The sequence below is a fragment of the Pelodiscus sinensis genome, chromosome 2 (assembly GCF_049634645.1).
Source record: "Pelodiscus sinensis isolate JC-2024 chromosome 2, ASM4963464v1, whole genome shotgun sequence".
NCBI classification, from domain to species: Eukaryota; Metazoa; Chordata; order Testudines; family Trionychidae; genus Pelodiscus; species Pelodiscus sinensis.
The window spans coordinates 188,164,056-188,179,078 of record NC_134712.1 but is presented as its reverse complement, the minus strand read 5'-3'; the positions used below and the strand labels follow the sequence as shown (position 1 = coordinate 188,179,078).

Below are 15,023 nucleotides of genomic sequence, written 5' to 3'. Positions count from 1 at the left end.
AAAAAGGACTTAGAACCCTTTTTGCTAGCCTTTTTTAATTAAAGTAACTTTTAGGGGTTATTTTTGACAACAGCAAGTACAAAATTTCCTGGCACAAATGTGACTTTTCAGGTTGACAGAATCCTTTAAACCACAAATTAGGTTTTAGACCACTAAATAATGCTATAGTAGTACATCCGCCATTTTTATCAGTCATTTGTATAATGAAACCTACTCTTTCTGTTTACATCCTGATATATTAACTATGCTAAAGCGAAGAAGAGTCCTGTGGCACCTTATAGACTAACTGAAGTGTAGGAGCATAAGCTTTCGTGGGCAAAGACCCACTTCGTCAGATGCATGTCATCTGACGAAGTGGGTCTTTGCCCACGAAAGCTTATGCTCCTACACTTCAGTTAGTCTATAAGGTGCCACAGGACTCTTCTTCGCTTTTGCAGATTCAGACTAACACGGCTACCCCTCTGATAATTAACTATGCTGTTTCCTTGCACACAGAAGGGACATAGATGTATGTCTCTTGTTAATTGTAATGGGAGGGACTATATAAATCCCCCCATGCATAAATAGAAGAAAGAGGCCCCAGTAACAAGGTACTCCCCTATACATACAATGGTCTAATAAGGATGGTTTGGAGGGTCGTGCAATTTATAGACAGTTACAGCAAGTAATTAGTCTGTAATTGAAAACTTGTAAAGGAGTTTTACTTTAAATGAGCAAATCCTTGTCTTTAGTTATCTGAAGAAAAATATTAAGTTTAATGCAAGGTGTTTGTCACTTTTCTAGGTGTCAGTGGTAAACGGCCAGTGAAAAGATATTCATTAGACTCTGACCTGTTTAAATTTAAAATTCTTATTTCTCTCTATTTGGTGACACAAATGTATAGTGCTCCAACAAATTTCACGTTTTGCTGAAAACATATTGTTATTACCGTGATTAATTTCTTATTTAGAAAAAATGTGGACCAAAGGTTTTCTGTGCAGTAGATGAAACAGTTGGAGTGACTGACTATCCCTGGGGAAAGAATCAATCATTGTTGTAGAAGAGGGTGACATTTAAGAAAGAAACTCATAGGAAAATGTCATGCTTAAAAAATTAGATTTAAAGGCACTAGCTCTTGATTGATTTTTATTGCACTCAGATGGATACTCTGATTGATTATCAGTCATACGAATATTTAGTACCTTTCTCACTTCTCTCATAATCAGAATAATCTAATTTTCAATATCATTTAATATACTGCATTCAAGGTAATAATAGATCATATTTCTAATAAAACACAGCAATTATGTAATGAATAATGCAAAGCTACCAGACAGAGTTCAGCGTCACCTGATTTTTAAAACAGTTACTGCTGATGCCTGGAACAGCTAATTTACATGGATGCAGCATGCTGTATGATGTCTTTTAAATGCTGCAACATATTTTTCATTGCTTTTGGACTGAATGGACTGATGTCAGAAGATTCTGGAGATAGGTCAGGACAGACTTGCTAGAGCAGAACATTATTTCTCTATAAGAACCTATCTGCAGGTTTGAATCCTTTAAAATATGTATGTATACTCTGCACCTGGAGAAAAGAGATAAAGAACATGGCATGCTATCAAATTTCTCCCATTATGTATTCCTCCCACCCCTTGATTTTGATACCCAACCATACATTCTAGTTATTTTCTTGGATCTATTGAAGTAGACACCTAACATGTTGGTCTCGCTGATAAACTACAGAATAGTAATTTTGTAGTATGTTTTCCTTTTATACTTGTAGCCACATCACTGATATTGAACTAACTGTTTTTACTCTGATTTTTTCAATTGACTCTGACATGATTTGTTCTTTACAAATCCATACTGGCTGTTACCTATCACCTTATTAGCTTCCAGATGTTTGCAGATGGACTCCTTAATTACTTGCTCCATTATCTCTCCTGGCACAGAAGTTAAACTAACTGGTCTGTAGCTTCCTGGGTTGTTCTTATTTCCATTTTTATAGATGGGCACTATATTTGCCCTTTTCCAGACTTCTGGAATCTCTCCTGACTTCCATAATTTTCAAAGATGATAGCTGAAGACTCAGATACCTCCTCTATCTGCTCCTTGAGTATTTTAGGATGCATTTCATCAGGCCCTGGTGACTTGAAGACATCTAACTTTGCTAAGTAATTTTTAACCTGTTCTTTTTTTTATTTTAACTTCTAAACCTACTCCATTTCCACTAGCATGCACTGTGTTGGGCATCCTATCACAATACATCCATCTTGACAAAAAATGAAACAAAATAGTCATTAAGCACCTCTGCCATTTCTAAGTTTTCTGTTATTGTTTCTCTTTCTTTACTGAGCAATGAGCCTACCCCGTCCTTGGTCTTCCTCTTGCTACTAATATATTTTTAAAACGTCTTCTTGTTACCCTTTATGCGTCTAGCTAGATTGAGCTCCTTTTGTGCCTTTGCCTTTCTAATCTTGTCTAATCTTGCATACCTGTGTTGCTGCCTTCTATTCATTCTTTGTAATTTGACCTAGTTTCTACTTTTTATATGACTCCTTTTTGATTTTTAGATCATATAAGATCTCCTTACCGCATGAGCACTCACCACGCGGCAAGCTGCAGTTTAAATCTGTTGTGCTCCACTAGCCAAAGGTCATGCATTAGCAGTCCCTATGGACTCTGCTGATGCCCATTGAAAGTTCCTAATGTGAAGGAGGGAGCTTTTAGCACACACCGGCTAGGTCTAGGTGGACAGTATGCAATATGCTGGGGCACTATAGATTTACACCCCAGCTCGTGGACCAGAAGTGTTCATTTAGACAAGCCCTTAGAGTTTGTGAGGCCCTGTTCATACTAACATGACCATATTTAAACATAAGACACACTTGTAGCCATGCTACTTTGTAACTTGATTTATTCTCGTTTGTTATCAGAGTTGCCCACTCCCATGAATTAATAGTGATTCGTCTAATTTTTGGCCACGGAGCAGGAGCTCTCATGGTGCTGCAGAAGGCTCTCTCCTGTGTTTCTGCTACCTTTAATGTTTAGGAACATGTAGAGGGCTCTGGGCAGAAGTCTGCAAGACAGAAGAGTCAGCTCATCCTCACCAGTTCCCTACCGTAGTACTCATAGCTAGGTATAAAGAATTAGGAAGTCAGAAGAGTCGGAGGGAGAATGGGTGACAACCTGTAGCTGGGTCTTGAGAGGAAGTCCTGGGGCAGTGGGAGAGAAGAATCATTATAATTCTTGTTGGTATTTGCACAGTTACAATTATAATGAGAATTATTTTATAAAAATATTAATTTTATTATAATCGAGGAAGTTGTATGAATTTGAGCAAATGTACACAAAGGGTAGAATAATTTAACATTTTTAAATACATCGAATTTGAGATAACTGATTTCTTTTTTAAAAATATATATCTATTTTTATATATTGTTACCATACTGAGTAGGGGTATGTCTACACTACCCTCCTAGTTCGAACTAGGAGGGTAATGTAGGCATACCGCACTTGCAAATGAAGCCCGGGATTTGAATTTCCCGGGCTTCATTTGCATAAGCGGGGAGCCGCCATTTTTAAAACCCCGCTGGTTTGAACCCCGTGCAGCGCGGCTACACGGGGCTCAAACTAGGTAGGAATCCTAGTTCGAACTACCTAGTTCAAGCCCTGTGTAGCCGCGCTGCACGGGGTTCGAACCAGCGGGGTTTTAAAAATGGCGGCTCCCCGCTTATGCAAATGAAGCCCGGGAAATTCAAATCCCGGGCTTCATTTGCAAGTGTGGTATGCCTACATTACCCCGCTAGTTCGAACTAGCGGGGTAGTGTAGACATACCCTAGGATAGTTGTTGTTAATACGGATGTAAGAGGTTAACTGGGTAAGCAGTTAGCAGGTGGCTTATTGGCTGTTTACAAGGTAACCGGTTAACTGTCATTCGCAGCCGGAACCTGCCTGCAGCTACAGTGGACCTGGCCACAGCAGTCTCCCACCTGCAGCCACAGTGGGCTCAGCTTGATGGATGCCACTCATGGCCACAGCAGGCTGGAACAGCGCTTCCCTCCCCCCCATCCCGCTCACAGTCATAGTGGGGCCTGGATCAGACAAGCCCCTGCCACTTGCGGCTGTGGCAGAGCTGGAACTGGACTGGAGCAGTCCCCAGGGCTGGTGGTTAATGAGTTTAACAAATCATTTAATGAGTTAACTATTGTAGGCAGTTTCTATATCCCTAGTAGTTAAGTTAACCTCTAACTTAAATCAAATAAATCTGGCTTGTCTAAAATCTGATTGAGGCAAGCTCCAGTCTTTTATTCAGTGTGAAATATCTATATGGGGTTATATATGGCAGCCCATGAGAAGTAGTATTGAGTGCCTTGTGCTATAAAATAGATAGGGAGTTGCAAAGTATAGTCTGGCTCCTTTCCATTTCTTAGATAAAAAGATAGTTTTGGATTTGGCTTTGGATTTCTTCACATACTTTTTTATTGAACGATGACTGTGAAAACTTGATACATGGATGAGGAATAGGGGCAAGCTCAAAAGGCTGGACAAGCCAATACCAGAAATTTGTTTGGCCCAAAAACTCATTAGAAAAAGAGCTTGAGAGGCTAGGGTTGTGTGTTAAATCTGATTTATTTGAAGCACGTTATGTAACTTGCAGTACGTACGCCTCACTAATAGTATACACATAGGATGGCTGTGTCTCAGTTTGCATCATTGGGTTCACATGACAGTGGCCCGGTGTTTATTCTGTGTGTGGCATTTTCAGAGGGGAGATCCAAAGGTTCTTTGCATCACTGATGAGTAATGTGTATTCTGGGACTTTTCTTGCTCTGCATTGTAGAATGCATACCTGAAGGAAAGCAGTGTAACATTTAAAAAAATACCATCTTGCCACCATCTCCATCCCATGCCTTGTTTTGTGGGCACCATATTCAAATTGCTGTCAGCCAGCATGGACCCAACAATGCTCCGCATTGCTATGCTGGTAGTCGCAGAGTCAGAAGCTCCTTGGGCTTTATTCCAGCCTGGAAAGCTGGGTAGATTTGGTTTTGGACTTCACTGCACAATTGAGAAGACGGTGTGTCAGCAGTAGCAACTTCTGCAGTCACTTCAAATGTGGAGGAAGCAAGATGAGGGTGAGTAAGCTGAGAAGGAGACCAAGCAACTGATATTAAAGAAGCTGTTGCTGGAGTAGCTTCATACCATGCAATGCCTTTTCTGGGTTGAGAAACTAGCATGGATTGGTGGGAAAAGATTCTTCTGTAGAACTGGAATGACCAGCAGTGGCAAGAGAATTTCAGGATGATGAAAGCAACCTCTTATGAGAATGTGCTAAATTAGCCCTGAAGTGGCACTGGCAGCAAACCAACACATGCATCGTACGAGGAGAGATTAAAAAGGTTGGAACTCTTCACCTTAGAAAAGAGACAATTAAGGAGGCATATAGTAGAGGTCTACAAAATCATGAATGGTGTGGAGAAAGTGAATAGGGATGGGTTACTTATCCCTTAATAGAACACAATAACTAGAGACCACCCTATGTAATTAATAGACAGCAGGTTTAAAACAAACAAAAATAAGGAAGTATTTCTTCACACAATGCACGGTTGACCCATAAAAGTCTTTCCCATGGGATGTTATGAAGGCTGAAACTATATTTGGGTTCAGAAAGGAATTAAATAAATTAAAGCTATCTAGGTCCATGAGTGGTTAATAGTCAACATGGTAAAGAATGCAACCCCATATCCTGGGTGACCCTAAACCTCCAACTCCAGAAGCATCTGGCAATGGTGACTCTCTGCCGAAGTGGGTCTTTGCCCACGAAAGCTTATGCTCCAATACATCTGTTAGCCTATAAGTTGCCCCAAGACTCCTCGTTGCTTTTGCAAATTCAAACTAACACGGCTACCCCTCTGATACTCTGAGAGACAGGATTCTGGGCAATGTGGATCTTTGGTCTGACCCAACATGACCATTCTTGTGAAGCTTTTATGCCCATACCTGTGCAGACACAGGTTATCATTGACATCGGGAAGCGAGCCATCCCCAAATGCTACCAGTTCATAGGCAACCAATGTGATGTGGGGCCACTGCCAGACATGTGTGATACCATGGAAAAGGCACCATTGTATGGGATTATAAAGCTTGATAATGCTCAGGAGAGTATTGATGGCTTTGGACACGTGGGGTTCCCAAACTGTATTGGAGCAACTGATGGGACTCCCGTGCCTGTTATTCTCTTGCCTCCCGACACAGGGCTCGGAATTTAGGAATTGAAAGAGTTATTTCTCCATGGAGTTCCAAGAGCTGTTTGACCACCATGGCAGATTTACAGGCATAAGTGTAGGTTGGTTTAGAAGGATCCATGGTTCTAGGGTCTTTCAGAACTCAGTTCTTTGCCTTAACGAATAAAGGGCAGATTGTCCATAGGATCACTATGGACATTAATGGTGCAGGGATTGTGCTTTTCCTCTGCTTCAATAGTTAATGAAGCTGTTCAGCGGCGATTTGAGCAGAAGGAAGGAACTATTTAACTACTGCATCAGTAGTTATGGAATGGTAATGGAGGCTGTGTTTGGCCATTTGAAAGGAAGTTGGCACTGTTTGTGAAATGTATCCTGCATCTTGCACAGTATTTGTGAATAATGTAGAAAACCCTTAATGAAGGGTGGGTGGCTGAGGTGCAGAGACTTGCTCAGGCTTTCAGCAGCCAGGAAGTTGTCCAATAAAAATGGAAACTGGGTGATGTTGTCAGGGCTTCCTGCTGCTCTTATTTGAAGTCTTAGGCCTGAAAAAGTTCACCTGTGCAGACAGACATTAACAGGAAGGTGATTAGGAGTAGTGCAGTGTTGTTTGTGAGTACTAGAGCTGAAGTGAAATAAGTGAATACTTATTTTGCCTTGTGTCTATGTCTTGATACATCTGTGAAACCCTATGAATTAGTTAAACTCCATGGATTTTCTGTGCACAGCACAATAACAAGTATTTGTAAATGATTGCCCCCTTATTTGAATACACTTCAAATATTAATTAAATGAGGGGGTGGGGTGCAAGCCATCATTTAGAGCAGGCAAAATGGGTTTTATAAAATACTTATAAAATGACTTATACATCAGAGGCTGTATTCTAAAATTCTACCCATACACAGTGTGACAGTAGTCCCACAGCTACTTATCATTTGAATTGACTGATTTTTGTGCATGTGTGTTTTAATACTGTTACCTTTAAATGAAATCATGCCTTTCTTTCAATCTACAGATGCAGCTGAACATATGCAGTGCTTTGTAGTGTTGAAGTCTGTACCATATCTGAAATCAGATACTACATTGCAGTGTTCTGTGTGGTTAGCTTATGTGGAAGTAGTAGACTCACAACTAGATCTGATTTGACTTGTTCAGCCCTCGCTGAGACATGTGGAAGGTAGGGGTAGAATATCTGAATTCAGTGCATGTCACCAAACATTAAACCAAAGAAACTGGAGTGAATTTCAGCACCATTTATTTCCCCCTCCCTCTCCTAGTTCCAGCCATTGGATCACTAGAAGATAGGAAAGAAACGGGACAGAACAGGATCTATTTGGTGATGTGTTCTAGGCAGCGAGTGTTCTGCTAAGAGGCCTTCGGAAGATTGACAACTGTGTGTAAAACTAAATGAGGAGTTGGAGGAGCAAGTGCTATATAGTACAGGTTGAACCTCTTAAATCCGGGACTCTCTGGACCAGCAACATCCGCGATCAGGCAGGACAAGGGAAGTTGCTGGATCAGAGAGCACCAGAGCCTGGACGTGCAAACCAGCTGGGAGCCCCGTGCTTCAGGAGCTCCGGCCAGCAGAGCAGCAGCAGCGCCAGGGAGCCCCAGCTAGGTGGGGTAGCAACGGGGCAGCCAGTGGCAAAAGCAGGGCAGCCAACAAGCCCTGTCCCTGGGGATCCCGGCAGAGCACGACAAAGATGGGGCAGCTGGCAAACCCTTCCCTGGGAATCCCCGGCAGAGCGCAGCAGAAGTAGGGATGGCAGGCCCAATCTCCGGAGCACGTCAGAAATGGAGCAGCTGCCAATCCCCATCCCCGGGAATCCCTGGCAGAGTGCAGCAGAAGTGGGGCAGCCAACCAGCCTCGTCCCCAGGGATTCCCGGCTCGGTGCGAGAGAAGCGGGGCCACAGTGGCTGAGGAGCTTCATCTCCGGGGAGCTCCAGCAGGCTGGAGCCCAAGTCCAAGCCCTGCAGGCTGGAGCCCAGTGACAGTGGGGCTGGAGCGGAGCCAACCACAGGGAAGGGGCGCGTCCTAGGAGGCTGGTGGCAGGGGACCTCCCCATATCTGGCAAATTCCCTCAATTGGGACAGGTGAGATCCCGAGGGCGCCAGATAAGGGCGGTCCAACCTGTAGTAGCAAAGGAGCACTAAAGTAATTCTTGTGTGAATCATCTTATATTTGCAAGTTCTTGGCAGCAGTTCATAAGACAGACCAAATAAAGTGTTTTGTGTTCTACAGGCAGTTCACAAATATTGAGCTAAGTAGTTGCTAAGGCCGTATGTCTGGCAAATTTGTCATCCGCTTGGGAACTATAAGTAAGTGGGGCTTTATTACAAAAAGTTTATTGCTCTTTGCAACTGTGTGGGCGTTTACATAATTTTCTAAGGAGCCCTTTTATCTCTTAAGTGCAGCAATGATTTGAATTTACTTCTGGAGAGACGTAAGTTTGAAAGTGCTCATGATGTAACGATAGACTCTGAACATTTATTCAGTGGCTAAGAATGTTATTAAACTCTACCCTAAGATCTCAATAAACAAATCATATTTTTTTTTTTTTTTTTTTTGCTCTGAGGGTGTTATTTCCAAAGAAGGAGGGTCAGTAACAGGCAGCCTTTACAGGCAGAGCTACTTCTTTGCTTTCCCTGCTGCATCTTCCTGACTTTTTAGACTTGCATCAAGATAGAACCTAACAAACGTGGCAGTGCACGTTATGGCTCCGCCCTGCAAAGTGCTGAGCACTCTGGCCCTGACCCACAAAGCACTTAAGCTGAAGTTAATGGGATCCTTAAAAGCTAAGATTCTGCTTAAGTGCTTTGCTGGAACTTGGTCAAACTTTTATTCTGGACCTCTCAGTGCATCTTCCTGCTGGTTGATTATAGTACAAAATGCCTCAGGAATGAACATGTTCAATCATTATGAAATGATAATTGCTCCACAGTTAAGGTTGCGACTCATTTTCTGTTATAAACCTGATATATTTGTATCTGTTTGCTTGTTTATTTTCTCTACACCTTAAAAGGATATGTAGTAGGAAGAATGCCTGAGACATTAGCTTTTGTATCAGAGGCTTGGTATAGGGCAGGACCTGCTCACATCCCCTGTATGAAACCTCAAGCAGATCTGAGACCCTAAGCCAATGTCTATTAAAAAGGGGCATCACGCTATCCTGGGATCTCATTTTTTTATGGCTTTTTTCATGAGCATCCAAAGCAGGTATGGAAGAAAAAGGATCAGACCAAAGGAAGGGCCTTTATACATTTGCAGCCGCCCCTTGGCTTAAGAGAGCACAGTAGTCTTGATGTAACCACATGGTAATTAAACTTCTTAATGGATAAGTTACCTTATGTTAATTACTTATTGTTTATCACAAATTTTAATGCTACATCTTGATAATGACATTATCTCATCCAAGTTTCATCTAAATGCTAACATTACCTTTTGATCTCTGAATCATCCGTTACAGCGATAGACTGGAACTCTCTCTTACATGGTTAGCATATGTAAGATATAAATAAGCATTGAACTAGTATTACCTCTTATTTCTAACAATACAGGTTTGCATTTCAAAGTTCTAGCCTAACTAACATTGAATGGCCTTAATTACCGTTTATATATTTTTCTCACACGCCTCTACAGCAGGACCAGACAAGATGCTGCTCAGGGGTCAGATCTGGCCTAACACTTTGATCTGGCCAGCAGACCTGTGCCACTGAATTTCCAGGCGTCACTTCAGTCAGCAGGATCCTATTTAAATAGCTCCCGGCTCCCAGTTTTGGCACTACCTCATCAGGGGCCAGAGCTGTGAGCCTTTTATATAGCCACAGCAACTGCAGGCAGCTGCCAGGCAATGCAGTAGCGGTAGGGCTGGGAGCCACAAGCCCTTTGCTCCTTTTTTATTTCAAAGCCTCCAGTCCCAGACAACTCTGATCCTCAGTCTCCCTGGTATCGGCAGCTATTGTACCACCAGGTCCCTTCCCACCCTCCCAGTGGCCCTACTGGGGCCCTTGGCAAGCACACAGACACGGTACTTCCTGCCTTCTGTTGAGCTAAGGAGACATCCATTTTCCCCCACCCAACTATGATGAGGTTTCTCAAAGGCATAGTGAACTCTTCTCCTGACCCAACAACAGGATCTCAATATAGTATTAAAAGAACTGACTAGAACACCCTTTGGACCAATGGCTACTTGTTCTTTAGCTCACCTCTCCATGAAGACTTACCTCAGAAAGAAAGATAGGGGAGATAGCAGTTTCATTGTACAATCCGCCTTCCAGTGTTCTTCCTCCCAAAATGTCACACTTAGGGTGTGTCTAGACTACCTAGTTTTGTCGACAAAAGTGGACTTTTGTCGACAAAACTATACCAGCGTCTACACTACCGCTGAGTTCTGTCGACATAACGTCGACAGAACTCAGCAGTTTTGTCGACGTTGGTATACCTCATTTTACGAGGCATAACACCTTCTGTCGACAGAACTCTGTCGACAGAAGGTGTTATTGCCTGTAACATTGCGTCCAGACTACGGAGTTCTGTCAACAAAGCAGCTTGCTTTGTCGACAGAACTCAATGTGTCTGGACGCTCTTTGTTGACGGAAGTTTTGTCGACAGTATCTGTCGACAAAACGCGGTAGTCTAGACGTACTCTTGGACCACATCCAAAGTTCACCCCCAACGTGACTTCCGTGTTTCACATGCACCCACTCATTCACCTTCTGACCTTTATCCTAAGCCTCACCGGGATCATATGGAAGCCATACTCCATATGCTTGATGTAAGGAGAACCTTGGCCTTTTATTTGGACAGGACAAGAGATTTTAATCATGATGATACTTTTTTAGTCCTTTTACTCAGGCATTTCACTTTTGTGACTTTACCTTTTAATTTTTGTTTAACTAGCTTCCTCATTTTTGAGTAGTTCCCCTTACTGAAGTTAAAACACTACTGTGGCAAGCTTCTTTGGTGTTTCCCCACTTACAAGGTTATTAAATTATAACATTGCCACTATTGGCAGGCAGTATAACTATATTCAGTCTCTTATGAGATACTGTGCTCTACCTTGAACTAAATCAAGAATTGCCTCTCATTTTATGGGTTCCAGGATTAGCTGCTCCACAAACCAGTCATTATGGTGTCAATAAACTTCATTTCTTCATCCTATTCTGAGGTGACATGTACCCAGTCAATATGGAGATAGTTGAAATCCCCCCTATTGAGTTTTCTATTTTTCATAGCTTCTCTAATCTCCTGAAGCATTTCACAGCTTCCATCCTGGTCACAGGGTCAGTAGTATATCCATATCACTGTACTCTTATTACCCAAGCATTACTCTAGTCATAGGGATTCTGTGGTATAGTTGGATTTATTTAAGATATTAATTATATTTCACTCTATGCTTTCTTTCATATATAATGGCGCTCTCCTACATAACCTCCTCTGTCATTTCTATACATGAATAAAAATGTATAAACATGCCTGTAGTATTGTGATCATTTTAATGGGCAAGAATTTGGAACAGTACTGAAATATACATACACTGTTGACCTAAACATACATAAAATCCACAACAACCAATGAGCGGGTGGGGCAGAAGTTGTATATTCTCTCTTAGCCTCTTCTACAGTTTTGGGGGAATGTCAAGCTTGAGAATCTCAATGATAAAAGCCACTGAGGTACATTATGGCTCACGTGTTTTGTACGTACACTCACTTGATAGCCTGATACAAGGCCTCTGTGCCTCATATATCATTTAATTGCTATTTCCAACAAAAATACATTATGTAAAATAAGGGAAGTGGAATAAGACTGGGCATTGGTATTGCAGTTAGTATGTATGTGTTTGGGAGATCTTTACTTTTATTTCTTATTAGAATCCTCCATCTAGCTGAGGAGCTCAATGGACCTTTTTTGCATCTTTAATGTTGATTTTTCAATAAGCTGTGGAACATTGGGAGGTTCTATGAGGCTGGTGGAAAGCTAATGTGTCAGTTTTTTAAAAGGTAAATCGGATGATTAGGCCTGTCACCCTGACTTTGATCCCGGGCATAATAATGGATCAGTTGACATGGGACTTGATTAACAAAGAATTGAAGGAGGGTAATGTAATTAATGCAGATCAGCATGAGTTCATGGAAAATAGATCCTGTCAAACTAACTTGATACGTGTTTTTTGAGGAAGTTGGTTCATAAAAGTGTGACAGTGTTTAATAACCTTCTGTAATCTGGCTGACGTGGTAGCACATGACATTGGATTAAATAACTAGAATGATGTGGCACACATTAAATGGATTAAAATGGGCTGACTGATAGGTCTCAAAATGTAACTTTAAATGGGGAATTGTCATTGGTTGGGTATGTTTTCAGTGAGCTCATGCAGGAATCAGTTCTTGGCTCCACGCTATTTAACTTTATCAGTGATCTGGGAAGAAATCATAAAATCATCATTGATAGTTTGAGAGATGACAAAAAAATTGAAGGAGTTGTAAATATAAAGGTGTAAAGTCACTGGGTTCAGAACAATCTGGATCGTTTGGTAAACGGGGTGCAAACAAACAATATGTATTTCAATACAAGAACATGTAAATGTATCCATAGTAGGAACAAAGAATGTAGTCCATACTTACGGGATGGGGGACGCTATCTTAGGAAGCAGTGACTCTACAAAGGATTTGGGTGCTGTGGTGGATAATCAGCTGAGTGTCAGATGACTGTCAGCTCCCAATAGGATGCTGTGGCTGAAAGAGCTAATGCAATTTTGATATGCATAAATCTCTCAGGTAGGAGTAAAGAGATTACAACAGTGCCAAAGGAAACACAAAATATCCAGTTCTGATGCCAATAATTCAGGAGGGACACTGGTAAAGTGGAGAAGGTTCAGAGAAGAGCTTTTGAATGATGAAAAGACTTAGAAAACGTGCCTTATTGTGATAGACTCAAGAGCTGCATTTATTTAGCTTACCAAAGAGAAGGGTAGGGGATGATTGTAGTTTATAAATACCTACATTGAAAACAAATATTTAATAATGGGCTTGTCACTCCAGCAGAGAAATGTTTTTGATCCAATGGCTGGAAGCAGAAGCCAGCCAAATTCAGATAAGCATTAAGGTGTAAATTTTTAGCAAGAGTAATTAACCATCAGAACAGTTTATCAAGGGTTATCCCTCATTGACAATTTTTAAATCAAGATTGGCTGTTTCTGAAAGATCTCTTGCAATTATTTTGGGGGAGTTCTGCGGCCTATGTTACATAGGAGATCAGACCTAGACTATTACAATGGCCCCTTCTGGCTTTGCAATCTATAATGATTTTTTAAGTTGGAATTTTCATTATTGATTTCAAAATGTCTGCTGTGCCAGAAGTTGCCCATTGTCTACATGCTTTTACAGAGTTAAATGGGTACAGTTTGTAAAACAATGGATTCATTAAAGAAATGCCTTTTGAATCGCACTGTTTTGGGAGAAAGTGCCCTATCAGGAAGAGACAGTTTTAAGGTTAACACACACCAATGATTTTCAACCTTTTTCTTTCTGAGGTCCCTCCCCAACATACTATAAAAACACCACGAATACAATAGCTGGTTTTCTACATACGAAAGTCAGGGCTCCTTAGGGGGTAGTAAACAGGGCAATTGCCTGGGGCCCTATGGAACAGGGACCCCATGAAGCTACATTGTCCAGGCTTTGGCTTCTGCCCTAAGTGGGGCTTGGGGTCCTGGTTTCATCTCCACACAGTAGGGATTTGGCTGTCTATCCTGGGCCCCAGCAAGTCTAATTCTGGCCCTGCTTGGCAGTTCCCCTGAAACCTGCTTGTTGGCTCCCACGCTCCTGGTTGAGAATCACTGAAATACAGAACATAGAACCAGGAGATGTGGATTCTGTTCCCAGCTTTATTGCTGACTTTGTTACCTTGATCAAATCATACTAGCATTCTGCACCTTGATTTCTTTGTTAGAAAATGATACTAGATTATTAATGTGTGCATCACAAAGCTATTGTGAGACATTTCATGAATGTGGGAAAGATTGTGGTGGGGCTCATCAGTGGCAGACACTGTAGAAATTTAAAGTATGGCCTAAGATACCTCCAGAAGGTCTTAAACTTGCTGTAGGAAGTTGGCTTTTACTTGCTAGATGAGTACATGAGAAATTGGCATGTTGGCCCATCTCAATTTAATTTTTACTGATAGCAAAAGTATTTTTCTTCTGCACTTATGCAACATTTTCTATCCAAAATAACATGTTTAATGTTTTTTAAAAATCTGTGGCAATACTTTGAAGAGGAGCTGTGAAAGCAATATGAAATAGTCTCAGTAACCACACCTGAACAGTCTCACTAACCACACCTGAACTGTCTCCTTTCTTGTCTCTAGCTGTCAGAAATGACAGGAACAAAAAGAAGAAGGAGCCTTCAAAGCAAGAGTTTACGGAAAACTATGAAATGACAGCAGAGTTGGATGATCTCACTGAGAAAATTCGAAAAGCTCACCAGGAAACCTTTCCCTCTCTCTGCCAGCTGGGAAAATACACTACCGTAAGTGCTGTTTGTAAAGAACACACTTAGAAAGATACAGGGGGGATTGGAATGTTGGCATGGATATGTGAGACATTTTCTAACAATTATACTCATGTAGATCAATTTCTTTAATCTTGTGCCTGCTTCCAGAGCCAGGTGCAGCTTGGTGATGCTGTCCTATGGTCAGTACTGAATCTATAGGTTAGATTCTGCTTGGGAATCTCCTGAAAGAAAGCAGTATCATCCATATGATTACTACTTAAAGAAAAAGGAGAGGCTATTTA

The 15,023-nt window shown here is 41.5% G+C and overlaps 1 protein-coding gene across 7 annotated transcripts in view; it reads left to right on the top strand.

Moving 5' to 3' along the window:
- The window catches only part of RARB (retinoic acid receptor beta), a 548,867-nt gene that overhangs the window by 499,243 nt on the left and 34,601 nt on the right, over positions 1-15,023 (top strand). For all 7 annotated transcript variants that reach the window (XM_075922032.1, XM_075922031.1, XM_025190306.2 and 4 more), the window contains one exon: positions 14,597-14,757. In XM_075922032.1, coding sequence (XP_075778147.1) covers positions 14,597-14,757 — 161 coding nt within the window. The remainder of the gene's footprint in view (positions 1-14,596; positions 14,758-15,023) is intronic.